The sequence below is a fragment of the Manis pentadactyla genome, chromosome Y (genome assembly GCF_030020395.1).
Source record: "Manis pentadactyla isolate mManPen7 chromosome Y, mManPen7.hap1, whole genome shotgun sequence".
NCBI lineage: Eukaryota > Metazoa > Chordata > Mammalia > Pholidota > Manidae > Manis > Manis pentadactyla.
This window is the reverse complement of record NC_080039.1, coordinates 35,867,980-35,886,071: the sequence shown is the minus strand read 5'-3', so window position 1 is coordinate 35,886,071 and position 18,092 is coordinate 35,867,980. Positions and strand designations below refer to the sequence as shown.

General features: G+C 52.5%; 1 protein-coding gene across 3 annotated transcripts in view; it reads right to left on the bottom strand.

Moving 5' to 3' along the window:
- Positions 1 to 8,372: 8,372 nt before the first annotated feature.
- Positions 8,373 to 18,092, bottom strand: part of LOC130682170 (dehydrogenase/reductase SDR family member on chromosome X-like) — a 108,319-nt gene continuing 98,599 nt past the window's right edge. For 2 of the 3 annotated variants that reach the window (XM_057496323.1, XM_057496324.1), the window contains one exon: positions 8,373 to 8,804. In XM_057496323.1, the coding sequence (XP_057352306.1) occupies positions 8,607 to 8,804 (198 nt within the window). In that variant the 3' untranslated portion in view covers positions 8,373 to 8,606. Of the gene's footprint in view, positions 8,805 to 14,203; positions 14,505 to 18,092 lie in introns of those variants that run through there. The other variant, XM_057496325.1, reaches the window with a different exon arrangement.

The following is an 18,092-nucleotide window of genomic DNA, read 5'->3' as shown; positions in this document are numbered from 1 at the left end:
GATTCACTGGTACCGGTGGTTAGAATATAGACTTACCCTTTAGGGGGTACAATTCAAATCACAATGTATATGTATGGTTTTATGTATATATTTACCTATATATGTATATTGCATATACATATATATAACATGTACAATATTCATATTGGATAACTATATATGCCCACATACTTTTTTTACTGAAGACATTTTTGGGAATATTTTACAGCAGTTAGTTTTGATGAAATTAACTGGGCATCTGGGTCTTTACATTTGAATGACATGTGCATGCATGTGTGTGTGTCATAAATACATCAGGAACTTGGCTTAGCTGCAGTGACGATAACATACCTGTCACAGAAACTTAATTAAATGCTTGCTGAGTTTTGCCATTTTATTTTCACATTTTGAGGGAATAAGGACTTTTTTCAGGTCTAAAATATTTACCACAATCCCCAGTACTCTGCAATGTGACCCGTATGTTTTACCCCAGTGTATTACTTAGAGAGCTGGATGGTTAATTCTGTGTCAAACTGGCTAGGCTGTGACACACCCGCTTTTTAGTCTAATGCTAGTCTAGATGTGGCTGTAATGTTGTTTTTTTTTGAAAGAGGAGAGTAATGTTTAAATCAATTGGCTTTAAGTAGAGCAAAGGAATCTCCATAGTGTGAGTGGGTCACATCTAATCAGCTGACAGTCTTAAGAGAAAACCACAGAAGCCTCCAGAGAAAGAGGGGATTCTGTTATCAGACGGACTTCAGACTTGAACTGCAGCGTCCACTCCTCCCTGCATCTCCAGCCTATAGGTTTTGGACTTGTCAGCCTCCACAGTCATGGGAGCCAATCTCTTAAAATAAATCTTTCTCTCTGTGTGTCTCTATCTCCCTGTCTCTCCACCTACCTAGCTACCTGTCTGTGTCTCTCTATCTACCTACTTATTATTTATCACCTGCTGTTGGCTCTGTTTCTCTGGGGAACCCTGACTGATACAGAAAGTAGTACATCCAGCCAGAGGCCATGTGCTCTGGGGCTCCGTCCGACACCCCAGCTCCACCGTCTGACCACGGTCTGAGTGCATGCAAATCTCACCATCACTGCAAGCCCTTGGAGGCCACAGGGACTTGACTGGGTGGCACGGGCTGCAGTCGCCATGATTCACTCCCAGGAAATGCACAAGAGCTGAGGCAGTTTGGAGGTACAGGTTCTGCGTCTCTGCTCCTCCCTCACCCTTACCTAAAAGAAGGCCCTCCCTGCCTTTCTCTCTGTGCTTGGGGGCAGGGGGCCCGGGGAGGGGGCGGCAGGGGAGCGATGCAGCACCTAGAGCCGGGACTCACCCACGAGGCTGGCATGACCATCTCCAGCCAGCTGCTGCAGGTGCCCAGGGGGCCAGACCTCCTCTTACTGAGGATAAATGGACCAAATCCATCTTCACTGATTTCAAATGAGCTCATGTCCCCAGGGACCCGGGGAAACAACATCAGCCTGGCCGCTGGCCCCGGGATTGCTCACACCCCGCATCCCCATGGGGACGCCACGCTTCCTGGGATAATGAATCATCACTTTAAAACTTTAACCTCAGTACCAAAGGGGAAATAAACATTACAAAGCACAGATATTGAGCTCTTGGGTTAAGAAAAGAAGTAAGTCAGTACCATCCAAAGGCAAATGCATCTCTCTGTCTGATGGGACTTCTCTCTGGGCAGAAACTAGAGGTGTGCGTCCTGCGGGGCACGGCATAGGCGTAGAGAAATTGTGTGGAGCCAGCCATCGTGAAATCCCAAGTTCGTTTCATATCCTTCTTTATCCGTTTCTATTTCTCCCTCAATATTTATCTCTACCTCATGTCTTTTGTCTGTCCATCCTGGCTTCCTGTCTCAGCTGCAGCAGTATTTCAGGTGCAAAACCAATAGACACTCTATGAATATTTGTGCAAAGAATAAATAAGTCAGTAAGTAAATTCATGGACCTTCTCAACATAATTCAGGAAACTGTATCAAATCTAAGGCTCTTTTGTGACCCCCTGAGTCAGACCTCTTTTTGGTGGAACTGCACTATTTCTCATAAGAAAATAAATGCAAGAGAAGAGGTTTGGAGAGGGGAATGTGGTGGGAAGCAGGGGCTCCCTTCAGGGTCTTGGGTTTTCCCAGGGCAGCTTTAGGATTTGGGGCCAATGCACTCCACGTCTTGGGTAGAGGGCTCTTCATGGACCTCCACCTGCTCAGTGTGAGCAAGGAGCCGAGGGTCCTTCTTTTTGGCTTCTCTAGGTGCTAACTGTCTTTGTGAAGGAGACTGTGAGCATCTTCTCCAAGGGAAAAGCAAAGGAAAAGAAATGCTAATGGCCCTGAACCCACCCCGACTCCTGCACAACTTCCCAAGGGTGAGCTGCGCTGGCGTCTCGCAAGGAACCACGGCTCCCCAAAGCCAGTGCTGGCTGAACAGTCCAGCCGTCGCCCACCTGCTCTGTGAGCACATGTCAAAGGTCAGGACGGATGAAATCTCCCACCTCCCCTTCAGGATGGACGAACTCCTCCATCTGTGTTTTAACTCCCTCCAGCCACAGGAAGGGTACGTCACCCTTCATGCCACGCCTCGAAGGTTGCTCCAATCCTAGGAAATCCGACCGTCCTATTTTACTTGGCTTCGGTATTTGAAAAAACTTGCATGGAAAGAATTTTCAGACACTTGCAAAAAATGAGGAATCCAAATTGGACCCATTTATTTCCGTTTTGAAGGTTGCTGGTCCTCATCCTTTTTTGCTGTCTTTGCCCTGAGAGGGTGTCGGAGTTTTTGAAGAGGATGTTTGCTACGAGGGAGCCTGGAAACCTTCCTGCCATTGGCAATGATGCACGAAGGTCACAGGAAGAAAGAGATGCTGCCAGCAGCCATTTGTATTCAGATCTATGGCCCCACTTACTTGGAGGCCACCCCAGAGGCGGGGGAGGGAGGGTCTGTTTTCCACCGGGAGCAGTTGTGAGACTAGACTGCCCAGATGTCACCTTCTAAATGTGCAAACATGCAATGCAGCGTTACTGTAAGGCAGAAAGGACCTGCGAGGGGAGGGATGAATTCTTCCCGGGACCTCAACTCCACGTGCACAGGAATGGTTTGATGACCCATGATCAGCAAGATGTGCCTGCAAAGCAAGCCACCTTGGAAATATCCTGGCATGAAAGAGGCACTTCCCAAGCAGAAGCCGTGTGTCCCCTGTTGTGACCCAGTGGTTTTTGCCAAGGCACCTAATACTGGTAGTAATTATTTGCACAGATGAACCCCAAAACTACCTTGTGGGCTGGACAATCTCTATAACAGGATGTAATATCCAAACAGCTCAGCGTGGGGATCCTGCCTGCATCTCAAGATCGCAGCTGAGGCAGATGGGAGCTGGGTACAATCCCTATTCTTAGAATTTTCTAATCTGACAAGGCTAATGCGATCATCACCTCCTAGACTTCTCAGAAAACACGGCCCTCTTAGCCCCCGGGAAACCAGCTAAGCTGCCCCGAGGGGCACGATCGCTTAAGGGGTCTGTGCATAAGGGAGACAGCAGAGCGCAGAGGCACCGCACACTCGCTCTGGTCCCTCTGTCCTTTCGGGCTGGTTCAAAGCCTCGTGCTTGAGCGTCCGGTGCATGGGGCTGAGAGGAAGTGCAGAACATTGCTTGAGGCCCCTGCACGTCCTTCGGGGTAAATGTATTATGTTACGGAGGGGAAATTCATCTGACATGAACTTAACCATCCAACGGGAATAATTCAGGGACATTTAGCGCATTCACCGGGTGTGCACCACCAGTTCAATCTGATTCTAGAACATTCCATCCCCCCCAAAAGGAGAGGCCGTCCCCCAAGACTACTGACTCCACTTTGCTCCCCACAGTTCTGGGGCAACCGCTAATCTATTCCCCACCTCTTTAGATTGAACTAAACTGGGTATTTTGTAGACATGGAATCGTACAGCGTGTGGCCTTTTGTGTCCGGCTTCCTTCATTTTGGGGGTTTGGCTAGAGATGGAGCCCTCGTTTACATCGTTTCCCAGCTGGCAGACGGCCGCATCTGCCGAATCCAGGGGCACCTGCTCCCTCAGTGATGGGCTTGGCCAGGACTCGGCCACACTGGGGAGGGGGGTGTGTGTGTGGTGGGCCCTGCATTCCTTTTTCATGGTCCAATAACATTTCATCGCAGGGACACATGCGGATGCGTTTGGAATGCAGCCGTTCCTCTCCTAAGATGAAATTGTAGATGCTACCACGTGGAGACATGTTAAATGATAGCCACAAATTGCATCGGATGTCACATTAAATAATGTCCGCATGATGCAACTTACAATAAAAGGGGAGGCACACCGAATGTGTCAATTCTCACAGGTGTGAAGCAGGAAGATGCTTGGCCCTGTATGACGGATGCCCGAGAGAGTGCCGGCGGCCAATGGAGGCTGCCCCAAGCATGCTGTGCTGGGAACCCGAATGCCAGGAGTGTGGTTTGCATACCCATAAATGGAGGATAATCGAACCAAGGATCATATTCTATCAGTGCAGTGGCTGCCTGCCTGGGAAATTCAATCCCTTGCATTTATGTGTACACAGAGTTAAGTTTGGACTCGGGTTAATTATAAATAGGATATTCACCTGCACGGACATCAGAGCTGACACTGAGAAGTCACATGGACGGTGGGAACATTCTATGCTGGGTAGGCCTGTCCTGTTTCTGTGACAAGTCTCCCAAGCTGGCCTCCCCCTCTTACATGCCCCAGGGAGGTGCATTCGGTGTGCAGTTCCCCCGCTTTGCATGCAATCCCGTGGAAAACCTGTGGGGCCGCTGGAAGGGCAGCCATATTAACAGGCACACATGATGTGATTTAGACCAAGCCCCAAACGGCAGCCTGAGTCCCAAAGAAAGGATGCTACACAGCCTTAAAACCCTTGCAAATCCATCCTTTCCTCTGAGTCTTACAGCCACACAAAGGCCCACTGAACAGAACAGGACATCCCTTGCCCACGTTAGGCAGTCGGCAACAGACATCTCCCGGTGTATATGTGCATCAAAACATCATGTCAAACACCTTCAGCCATATACGACTTTTGGTCACCACCCTCAATAAAGCCAGAAAAATAAAGTGAATATTTCTCCCTAAAACAATGATCCCCCTCCGTTACCATGCTATGTGTTTTTGCAGGATGTTTTGAATAATAAGAGTTTTTCCCTGCACCCCACACAGGGGCTCATGGTAGACCAGACCTGGGCAGAGTCCTTGAAGGTCAATACATGTAGTTCTGGGTGAATCAGACCCAACATGCTTTTTTAATGCATTCCTGGACCCATGAGAATACAATTATTTTAAATTCTGTATATGCGGGAATTCAAAAATGCCTTTTTAAGTAACCTATAAGCTAATCCAGAGAGGACGATGAGCAACGGGTGGGTATGTGTCTATGAGAGGAACACCGAGGAATGGGGAGAAATGAGTCACATTTATGGCCAGAAATGTAAAAAATAAACGGCATGCTTCAGGTCAGGGAGCTAGACAATACAACCCAGAATGAAGACAAACACTTGTTAGGAAAGATAAGAGGGAAAAGATGGCTGTTATCGATAGAAGCAAAAATGGTTAAGTTAGCAATAAATGCAAAGATTGGTCAAGGTCGATTCCTGGACCCGAGAAGGGGCTTCGTTGAAGAGCCCCAGAGACTGGGGAATCCAGCAGCTTTTTATGACACAGAGATGCTCCCCCCGTGCCCCTCAGGGTGACATGCTGGAATCCAGGGGGGCATTTGCATTGTAGTAAATAAGCTATGAGTTTAAGCCCAATGTCAAGGGTACGGGTACCCAGACTTGAGCAAATATGACTCCAAGTAGCTTCTCCCTTTAAATGACAAATTACATGAGTGCACAGTTTGGATGTAAAACCAGCATGGCATCTATTTATCCCTGAGCATCCCTCAGACATGTTGCATAGGTCTCGCGCTCCTCTCTGCAAACCTGGACACAGATGGTGCATTTTAAGATCACTGCTCAATAGAGGAGTTGGGAAGACAGAGACCCAAAGGCTTACAGACGGCACCCCATGCAAGACTCGACCTTTCAGAATGCTCAGCTTCAATGGGAAATGGGCACAGTGTATCCTCCACCACCGCCACCTGTAGGTCAACCCAAGAAGCATCCCCAATCCAGCCTCCCCGCCTGTTCCACCCTGGATGTAGCCCAGGGCACCTTGGAGGGCTCCATCCCCGGCAGCCAGCGTGAGGTGCGCATTCCACCTGTTCACGACAGACGCCCCCCAAGTCCAGTGCACATCTAGACAGAGGGAGCTGAGCCCGTGGTGTCCCACGCAGAATGAATGAATGGCATGGCCCCTCCCATGGCTGAGCCAGAACCCAACTCCTGCTACACGGACGGAACAAGAGAGCAACTTGACTGAGAAACGTGACCATCGTAGGTCCGACTAGTGAACCGAGTGTCGCCCGGAAATGGAAAGTCATCCACCCTGGTGCACACAGACCCCCTCCTGGCTCCCCTAACATCGGGGACAGCCTCCCAACCGGCGCCCGCCATCCGCCAATGCACCTTCACTCACCCTGCGGTCCACAGTTTCTCCAGCTGTTGGGAAGTGACTCTGAGCTCCCAGGAACTTCAGGATCAGGTGCTTGGGGCACCTGTGAACGTCCGCAGAACCATGTTCTTTCTCTCCCGGGGAGGGACGGCGGCATAAGGGTCTTGTGTAATGAAGAGGAGCAATCTGGGGTCAAGGCCCTCCAAGGTTCATGTCGTTTCTCAGCTATACTTGGAAAATACCCTGGGGAGGACGACACGCATAGCTGGCACTTGTGTACAATGACCTGGAGCTGTCACAGACTCTTTGATGACACGCACGTGCCCCAAAGTGGGCATCTTCCAAGAATCCAAGATTCTGCGTTTCGGTGCACGGTCCTGGCTGTTCAGAAATATTAGACGGGACACGTCTCCAACTGGATTCTTGTAGGAAGGGATTCTGTTTCCAAGCACTGTAGTCTGGGCTGTTGGGGTTAGCAGGACACCTGAGCAGTTTGGGGGAGGTCCCAGCGCCCAGGGTGGAAGCTACACTCCAAACGGTCTGAATGTGGTTGAAGGAGCGCTAAGTAAATGCCGACGTTCAGAGGAATTCACTCTGGGGTTCTGTTGAGGATGGGGACGGGCATCATTTTCAGAGGTTGTCCCCCGCTGTACCACTCCACACATCTAGGAACAACCGAGTGGCCACGTATAAAGCATGTGTCTCATAACACAGTGCCACTTGGCTTAAAAACCACAAGATTCATCCTCCCCCAGCTCTGGAGACCCGACGTCTGAGGTCCAGGCGGGGCAGGGTCTCCTCCCTCCACTGGCTCCAGGGGAGGCTCCTTCCTGCCTCTTCCAGCTTCTGGGGCCTCCAGGCGGCCCTGGGCTGTGGCCCTGTCCCTCCCGTCTCTGCCTCCATGGTCACATGACCTCCTCCTACTCTGTAATCAAGTCTTCCTCTGCCTGTATCTGATAAGAAAACCTGTGATTACAATAGGCTTAGCTCACTGAATATGCCCTGAGGGTCTCCTCACCTTAAGATCTTAATTCTACTTGCAAAGTTTCTTCTTTTCAATACAACCACACGGGCAGGTTCTGGGGTTGGCATGTGTACCTATCTTTTTAGGGGGTCACGATTCAACCCTTACTGAGCCCACTGAATGAAGCCCAAGGACCTGCCACCCTCTGCCCCTTCCCGTACGCACAGCCAGCTTTCATGTCCGTGGTGGAGAAGCCCCTGTACCTGCATATGGGGGGTGGGAGGGGGGTCCCAGGTCCCAGAGGACATGTCTCCTCAGGTGCGCCGTGATGGCATGTGACCAGCACACAGTGGGACAGCATTTGCACCGATACGTGAATGACTATTCTAGCGTCACAGCTGAAGCAGAACCTGGCCCTCTAGGAGAGGATATGGGGCTACAAAGAGGCCATCAGGATGGGGTGCAGCCCAGAGGGCATGGAAACTGCACAGTGGGTGGACAGTCAGGCCCCATTTCTTTGCCCCCCTGCCCCAATCCAATGGAGACTGGTGTCCAGACCCTGCCCTCGTCCCTGATGCACAGAGACCCCCGTGTGTCTCACCATATGATCTGCAAGACTCCTCGGCCGGAGCTCACGACCCCCAGAGGACGGGGACCGTCTCCAGAGAGTGGAGTAGAAGGATGGGGGTCCCACGAGCCTCGATCCAACACACAGCTCGTGTCTCTCCATTTCTGGGACCCAAATCAACGCCAAAGACGGACAAAGGCATGAGGACCCTCCCGGCCAGCCGTGCCCTGACTGCACCACACTCCCCTGCAGGCGCTCGCCTTACAGAAACGCAGCGACCGAAGCCTGCTCTGTGCTAAGCAAGGAAGTGAGCACGTGTGCGTGGCAAGGTTTAATTATTGATGCACCTGTAACAATTTGACACTTTGGGATCAAGGATGCACAGCTGAGGACCACCTGCGGGGTTACAAGCAACGTATCTCTCACTCCCTGACTCCCTGCCCCAGGCAGGGGGGCCAACAGGAGACTCTGGGAAAAATGCAGACACGGGGTCCTTCACGGACTGGGTTTTGGGGGGCTGAAGGCATTGCCTTCCTGATGCAGCAGCTACGCCTAGTCGGCGTCCCCGGTCCCGTCCGGGATGCCGGTCATCTGGCAGCTTCTGGACCACAGCTGTCGCTGAAGTTCCCGGTCGTATGTGAGCGCCAGCGACTTGGTCGCTTTCTCGTTGTAAAGGTAGCGGCCGCCAACCCCTTCCAGGGCCGGGGTGACAGCTGCGTACACAGAGGTCCAGGCTCCTTCATCCGGGGTCTGTGGGGACAAGAAAAGAGGGTCAGGACATGTCAGCTTTCACGGTAGAGCGCAGGGCCTTGAGTCCCAGACCTCACACAGGTGCTGTTGGGTTAGACACAGCACTCCGCTGCCTGGGGAGACAGACCCGTGCGGGAAGCCGGTCGTGGGGGGTGGGGGGGAGCAGCCCAGGCCAGCCAGAGCTCCGTGGCTGCTGGGGGTCTGCCACACGCCCACTGGACCACAGGCCCCTGTGGCTTGATTTCCACGTTGGGTGAATCGATTTCAATAGGGCACATGCGTGTTAAACATCCCTGATGTGAACATTCAGTGCTCCAACTGCTGATGAAACCAAAGGCGTAGTCACTGGCTCAGCCGCAGGTGAATCTGTGTTTCTTAGTGAGGAGATGAAATTTGGCGGAACCACGTACACCTGAGAACCACGTGAAGCAGCTCAAGGTATTAGAATTGTTGGAATTAAAGGACCTTTGGGGCTACATCGTGTCTCCCAAGCCAGGAGAATTCCCTGTTAGCTTCCCATCAGGATAAAGACTTTTGGAGCTGATCTCTTGTAATAAACGTTTGGAAATCCACTCAGTTTTCCCTACCCTTGACCTTTCATGTACCTGTGAAAAAACCTTTCTTTGTAGGATGACAGGGGAGATACCCAGGTCATTGGGATGCGAGCAATGCTCAGTAGGGCGGTAGTGGAAATGCTCATTACCAGTGTCATCAGGCTAAGGAAAATTAAAAAGACACGTGCACCGTGAAGCGTTCAGTCCAGAGCAGCAATGTCAGGCAAAGACGCTGCAATTTTAAGGCATCGTAAGGCAAATGTGTCCCCATCCAACGTGCCACCCGAGCTCTGCAGCGACCTTCCAAAACATTTAACGGCACAGAAATGGGTCATCGTGGAGGCCAGCCCAGGGGAAACGCGGCTTGAGTGTTACCGGGTCCTAGATCAAGGCAGAAAGAATTCTGCTGCTGGGCCACGTAACACAGAACCTGAGGTCCCCGGGACGGTCCCAGGAGGAGCAGCGGGGTTTACGCAAGAGGCTGGCGAGGGAAAGAGGCATGATTGGCCTGTATGCTCCCGTGTGCTGGGGGAGAAGGACAGGAAGGGGACGCCGACCCTGCATTTTCTAGCCGCCACACGTCCCTTTGCCCTGAGGCATTCCCTGTTTTAAAAAACAGAGATAGAATTGACCTCTGGCACGGAGCACGCCTAAAGTGAGCCGTGTTGGCTGGACCCACATAGGTATCGCCAGGGTCTGGTGTGTGTGGGACTTTGGGGGATTTTATCCGCTCAGCTTGGCTGCCGTTTCCAACGCTAAAAAATGTTGGCGTGCTGTTTTCCACCCTGTCCCCGATTCCTAACTCTTGCAGGTTCCTTCGTGTGGACCCCGTGGTTTCTCAGAGCTTTGCATGTGCGTTGTTTTCTGATGCATTAAGCAAACAAAAGCCCTCCCTCCCCCCACTAAAAGAGGATTCTTTTATTTCACTAGGAGATGTGTCCTGCCTCTCACCTATCCCGGGTCTGTTTTACCAGGTGAACGTTGATCGTACCCATTATCCTGGTATAGCGGCCAGGGCCCGAGTGTGTCCTGTTTCCACCCCAACTGGGTGTGTTAGGCGGTTCGATCTGATGCCGCCTACCCAGAGTTGGCACAGTCGGCACATTTAGGTCCTGGTCCTCTGTAACTGCCCCCACACCAAGGTGCTGGGGTCACCCAACCCCCTCGGGTCTGATGATTTGGGAGAACGCCTCACAGAACCGGAGGCCCTGATTCCTGATTTACCAGACAGGACACAGCCTGGGTGCAGAGAGAACAGCCCCACGCTGGCCGCTCACCGCTGGAACGAGTCTGTTTCATGCATCAGGTGTCACACCCGCTGAGGGGCCAGGGGTCCACGCCTGGAGCACCCCGCCCTGGTCCTGGGGGTGCAGGGAGCCGCCTCCATGCAGACACCCGTAGCTGAGGCTTCTCTGGCTCTCCCTGCAGGTGGCGGTGTCCACCCCATCTGGAGGCCGCTTCCTTGGCGTTCCCTGGGGCACTAGCCGGGGCTTCCATCTCCCCCACATGGCACCTGTCTTCCCGTGCGGGCAACAATTCCGGTGGCATGCACAGCCAATGGCGACACAAGGATGCCCTTCGGAAGGCACAGCAGTGCCTGCAGCAGGTGGAACATGAGCTTGGGGTGTCCCAGGGGCCCAGCACTGTACCCCATGCAGAGCACGGCCGGGGAGACGGGGCAACACGATTCTATGTGGTGGTGGCGTTCCTGCAGGAAACACCCCCATGCACACACACACAGCCCCCCAACCCCGACCCATGTACACCCCCCCACACATGCACACACCCATGACCCACACGCACACACACACATACCCCCACATGCACTCACATATACCCCACATACACACCCCTACCCCCATACCCCCCACAAATATATGCACACACCCATGCACCCCACACACTCACATGCAAACCCCTTGCACATACACACACACCTTATGTGCATGCACGCACATGCACAGACCCCCCCACGTAGAAACCCCCCATGCACACACACCCATATCCCCACATGCATACCCACCCCCCCACACACATTTCTGCACACCCAGATACTCCATGAACATACACAGAGCCCCACGCACACACACACCCACATACCCCCATGTACACACCTACCCATGCACACACCCCCATGCACAATGTACACCCATATGGGTACACATACTCCCCTATGCACACACATGCACACTCACAACCCCTCCCCAGGCTGGCCCTGACCAGTTCTGCTCACATAGACACGGGCAGGAGAAAGAGTTATTTGTTGGCTGCCATGTATCGTGTGCAGAGTTAATCATGCCCCTTAGCCTACAATCATGTGTTTAAGTACGTGAGAGGTGCTGGGTGTCAAAAAGCGACCACCAATCACCTGCAGGACATTTCAAAGCCTCGGGCTTATAATGAAGAAGGGGGAGGAGACATTGCATTTGTAATCAATTCCTAAGTGTTTTAACAGTTCACAAAATAGACGGTTTTACTCATTTATTCTCCATTACCTCCCACGTCACCATCCTAATCATCACCCCTCGGAGGAAGTGCATGTCACGTCACGAAGGGCAGAGTGTCTTGATAAATGTTGAGAGGCAGGCGTGTGATAAGCGTGCAAACACGCTCAGCCCCGGAGAACGCAGTTGCAGCTTTTGCACGTGGTTGTCAGGAGGAATGCATGGAGGTGGGAGTGCAAAGCTCTTGGCAGAGAGAAGCAACTGCAAATGAGAGCCGCCAGCCAGGACACGCGTGGGGAGTCGCACATGCCGGGCACTGTGCTGAGCAGTAACATGCCCGTTCTGCAGATGAGGGTCTGAGCGTCGGTGGGGTCTGGTCACACAGCCGCTGGGGGGGGGGAGCCGGGGTTCGAACTCAGGACCTCGGGCTTGCCGGGTCAGCACTCTCACTTGGGGGGCGCCTTCTCCCAGATGCAGTTCCGAAGAGGCTGGGGAGTGGGCTTGGAGAGTCTCAGAAGGACCAGCCCTGACCACCCCTGGCTCTCAGATTCCCGCCTTCAGGACCAGGGACGTGATGGCTACTGTTAGCGCCGCCCAGTAGGCGGTATTCTGTCTGGCAGCCTGAGCAGGTGCATTTAGCATTTGAATGATTCCTCCTCTCCAGCTGGGGACGGGCGTCTGTGGAGGGCTCCGTGGGACAGTGGCGCTGGCAGCTGTGTGCACACCAGGAGAGGGGCCGAGGGCACACACCCCGCCCGGGGACAGGTGGGGACCCCTTCCCTTGTCTGCTGCATGGAGGGTCATGGAAGGGAGTCTCGCCTGGCCCACTGGGGCTCACTGGAAAGTTCCCAGATCGCCTGTATTTCCAGTGGTTTCTGTAGCTTGTGGCGGCTGCACTAGGAAACCCTCTTGGCTGTCCACCGTCGGAGGCCCGCATTCCCACGCTCGTTCTGACGGACAGACTCTCCTGAACGCCAAGTGTTTGTGTGGGCGTTTGGTTCCTGCTGGCTGGAATGCATGTGTCCCCCCGAATCCATACATGACAGTCTTGACCTCCAATGGGCGGTTCTGGAAATCAGATCTTTCGGGGGGTGGCTAGGTAGAGGAGGTCATGAGGAGGCCCCCATGATGGGGTTAGCATCCTAAGCAGAAGGGGCACAGGGGACCGTGTTCTCTCCACCCACCGAAGACACAGTGGCCGTCTGCAAGCCCAGAAGCAGGGTCCTGTGAGACAGCGAATCTGCCACACGCAGAACTCGGACTTCCAGCCTCCAGGACGGGGAGACATCAGTGCCTGGTGTTTACAAGCCACCCCATCAGTGGGGTTCTGGGTGGATGGACGCCTGCCCCAAACCGAGCTCTATTTGAATGATGACGTGAGCTAGGTGATCAAAAAAGGGTGGAAGGGAGATGCTCAACAAGCTGTTTCTAAATCTCTTTTGAGCTCGAACCCTACAGACAATCATTCTTGGAGAGGAGGGGAAAACAGCTTTGAGGGAAGTTGCAGAGGTAAATGCTCACACCTGCAGCGCCGGGCGGCTCCAGGACCTGCCCTACACAGCCCGAGGGAAGCCTGTGGACTCCCCGACTCCATCCCCATACACGTCTACAAACAGGCACGGGCACCCAAATCACCCTGGACATTGGAAAGCGCTTCGTGAATGTTGCTGTGTTGCATTTGCATGAGAGCGTCATGGGGGGGGTGGGTCGCACACAGTCCCCATCTATGGAGGGGATGATGGAGGGAGACAGACACGTGCACATGTCCAAGACCACAGAGGTGGCACTGCCCATTGCAGTACCAGGGCACTCAGAACCGGGGAAGCCCTGTCCGTCACGTGGGAGCTGCAAAGCGATGTCCTCCCCTGTTCAGTTCCCTGTTCATCCTACTCTCCATTTCCTGACTGTGCTCTGGCCCTGCTTGTACGTGTTTGCTTGTTCTAGTCCTGTTGCGTGGTATCTCACAGCTGCAGCCATGGGGCAGGGATGCCCAGGTGGGCAGGAGGTTGTAGGTGGGAGACCACAGGAGCCATGTGTGTGCGAGGCAACCCACATGGCTTGGCGGTATCCAGGGCCCGCAGATGGCCCTGCCCCTCTCAGCCACTCCTATTCCTGCCTCTGCGTGTAGTTCTAGTCCCACGGACTAACTCCACATTTAGTGCAGGGGAAGGCACACTGGGGAAAGGGCAGAACTGAGAGGTTTTCCCTCCTCTGACCTCCAACATCCCTTATCTGTGGGGTGAAGCTGCAACCCGAACACCTGTGGTACAGCCCTATGAATAATGTGCCCCCATGCAGGGGCAGCTTATGTGCCATCTTCCGGCACATTCCCACAGCGATGCCCCGCGGTGGAGAATGAGAGTCAGATTTTGCACAGACAAGAATATCGTAAACACTGCTCCCTCTGGCATAAGAAACACATCCCATTTTATGTACAGCTTTCTAAAAAAGGACAGTCCTCAGACATCTGCAGGACAGAAGATGTCTACCATGTGGGTCAGACCAAGAATGGAACGTGCGGGCTTTTCTCAGAGGTGGCGGAAGCAGTAAAGAACCAGGGAGGGAGAGAGTTTGTAGAATCTACAGTTAATGCTTTTCTCTGCATAACGCCAGGTCCCCGGAGCTGGAAGCGCTAAGGGGCACTTCCGTTCCATTCAGTCCAACAAACGTTGATTCAATGCTCAGCATTATTTGGTTGGCTCCTGGGGCGAAGAAAGACAATTGTGAAAATAACCCCGCCAGCCCAGAGCTTTACGCAGGAAGGCGCCGTGGGTCCATGGCTGAGCACAAGAGCATGGAACACAAATGAGTGACATAAATGGAACCCAGGGTGGAATCCGCACTGTGCTAAACAGAGCTGCGCGCCATATACAGTTTGAGGGAAACATGAATACCGTATAATTGCATAATTACACAGGGCTTTACAGTTTTGGAAATGCTTTTGCATATATTATGCTAGTGATTTTCACAGCAATCTTAGGAGATGTTATTATGCGAAATTAACAAATTATACAAGCGAGGGGCACAGCAGAAGGAGAGGAGAGGGGGCGGGTGTGCGAGGACGGCCAGACCTCAGTCCTGGTAGGGACATCCGCCCTCTCCACCTTCCGCCTCAATTTGCCTCCGTACCACACGCCCATCACCAGCACCTCGAGGTCCACCACCCTCACACTGTCCTCTGGGCACTTCCTGGTGCCCCCCGCCTCTTGAAGAGATGCCACCATTCTCCCCACCTGTCTGAGTCAGAAGCCCCAGAATCGAGTTGTCCCCTAGGCATGTCTCACAGTCAACCAGGTCTCCTGACTTCGTGTCTGGACTGGTTTCCAAAATGACGTCCTTTGCTGCCTCTCACCCCACTGGCCCGCCCTCCAGCCGCCTGCCCTCAAGGGTCCTTCTGCAGCAAAGCCTTCGCCTCCTGCCCCCCAACCCTGGGGAGGATCACGGCCACCATACTTATTTCTGGACTCATGAAAACGGCCAAGCATGTGTCACATGCGGCGGTAACCACGAGTGTCCCGGTTCCACTGGAACAATTATGGGAACTACCTGTCATGATGCACCACAAGACGACCCTCACACCTCTATGCCTGGATGGCCGTGTGACATGCCACTGGGGCCATCAGGCGCTGCCCCCTGCCTCCCACGGAATCCCATCTGATTTGAGCTCATCTTTACGATACTCCCGTGAGGTGGGTGTTACCTGCTTTCCAGAGGAGGGAGGTGAATGCAGCACATGTAACTAAAGACACAAGAAAACATCCGGAGGGCTGAGGGCCCAGGAAAGAGGGTGTTGCACCTTCCAGTGGCCACACTAATTAGCCCCAACTCAGTGGCTTAACACAACATGCATTTATTATCTTAATGTCGGAAGGGGTCGGAAATCTAAAGTGAATCTCACGGGCCACGGTGCAGGAGGGGGCAGGGCTGTGTCCCTTCTGCATGTCCCAGGAGAACCATTTCCATGCTATTTTCAACGCTTGGAGGCCACCTGCATTCCTGGCTCTGGCCCTTTTGTCCATCTGCCAAGTCCAGTCTGAGTGACCTTCCCCCATCCTCTTCCGAGGACCTCGGGATGATATCAGCCACGAGGCGTTTCTTGCTAGGGAGGGGAGTGTCCCAGGTGGTAGGTGCATACGGCACAACAGAAGGTCCACAGGGGTGTGCCACTCAGGCATGTATTTGTGCAGCGTGCTTGAATGCCAGACAAAAGAGACGGTGAGGATACTGAGGTGGGGGGCACCGAGGGCTGGACCTTGAATGGATTCATTCATCCTGTCATCCACTAGGCACATTAGTCCAAAACCGATCACTCAAATGATGCATCTTCGTTGGACCCCATGCCTGGCCTGATTCAAATTCCCGTTGAGAGGACCAACACCCCCAGTCACTTGTTTTACAGTGACACGGGTACAGTCTACCTCATAAATGGAATCATTTTCAAAGGGAGACCAGGTAAGGTGACTTTACAAGAGGTTTCAGTGTCTTGGGTACGAGGCCTGCACGGGGGCCAGATGCTTTTTCATGGCGCCCGCTGACCTTGAGGCGACGGGGGACGGTGCGGGGGTGACATCCCAGTGCAGTGGCCCCAGGATCTGGGAGATGCATGCCCTCTGCATGGGCAGTGGCTTCAATTTAGGAAGCTGCAAAGGGCTTCCTGCGGGGCTGAATGGCATGCAACCTGTCTGAAAAGGTTTGTCCACATAAGCACTGGGCCTGACAGAGCAGAGATGTGTGGCACGGCCTTGGTGGCCTCATGAAAAGAACGTGCTAAGCCCCTCGTCTTTATAAAGGTGTGAGCTTCCCGTGTGTTTTAAGGGACTAACGAGGTTGCTTACAGCGGTGGTTCTTAATCTGGAATCAAGTCCAGCTTCTCTGATGAGGTAGAGAATAGAGGCTTTAGAGAGACGTAAAATATGCAACGAGATGACATGAAAGAACACAGATGACTCATGCAGAGGCCCCCCCAGGGACCAAAAGCACATCCTTGCTGACATAAACTGTGCACGCACACACACATGCACACACACATGTACACAGAAAAGTGCACACACCCCCAATCATCATTACAAAGATAACACTATAGCTGACAGCTGTCTTATACGCCTTTTTCAATGTTTTAAATTTTCCCATCAATGTTACTTCACTGCCACAGTCACCGTTTTCTATTACTTACTTTTAATGTGCCCATAATTTCCTCTTACATAAAAAGGCGCCGTACCTTTTTAATCCAAATGCAGACGATGAAGACAAAAATTTTTTTTTTTTAATGATTCCTCTTGTTAAAGTTTCACCATCATTTATGACTGATAGAGACAAAAGGGTCCACACTGTCTTGGGATACAAAACACATCCCTGGGAATTCATGGCAGAAGACAGTGAGGACATGAAGGGTTCAGGCTTTCCTGGCAGAGGAACTTCAGATGCCAAAGACGACGTCAAAATCCCTTTGCTTGAAGAATTAGGGAATAAAGAGGAATTTGCAAAGGAAGACAACTGAAAAGTCAGGGAGCTAATTAAGCCATAAAAGGGACCTGGGGGCAGCTGACTTCATTAGAGGCTGTCAGATGGAGGCAAGCTGACTGACCCCAAGGAGAGGTCCTGATCCGTGCTCATTAATGTGCACACAGGACACGGACCACTATCCAAGCAGAAAGCTGTCAAAACTGACACGGGAGGAGGTAGAAATCCTCAGAAAAGCAAAGAGCATTAAAGGACATTTCAAAAGCTGAGTCGGAATGATTTTTGAGAACACTCCCCACCTGGGGACGTTGCCAAAGGCCATCGTTAAAGTTTTGAAATGCACCTACTTTTCATGGTCATTAGGCTATGTTGAAGCACAAGAGGAAAACAGTGTTCTCAATTCTCTCTTTTATTTTTTTAACACTTCATCAAAACTTTAGTATCCAAACTTAAGAGCACAGAGAAAGGGAATGTACCACTCTGCTCAGGGATGAATAGCAACCCACAAGCGCTCTGTGCCGTGGTGGCAAAGAGGACTGTGCAGTGCATTACAGAATCACGCTGCACAGAGGTAGGAGTCATTCTAGAAACACACACCATGCACCCTAGGGAACATAGTGAGCCGAGCTACCCCAATAAGGGATTCAAGGTGACAAAAATATAAGCACCTGTCTAGATCAGAGTCTGCACCCTTTTTCTGGACTGGGCCAGAGAGAAAATCCTTTTGCAGTAAATACAGAGGAGAAGCCACGTGGATGGAGGCAGAGATGGAAGGGACGTGGTCACAAGCCCAGGGCTGCCCAGACGCTGGACAGGTGATGGGGAAAAAC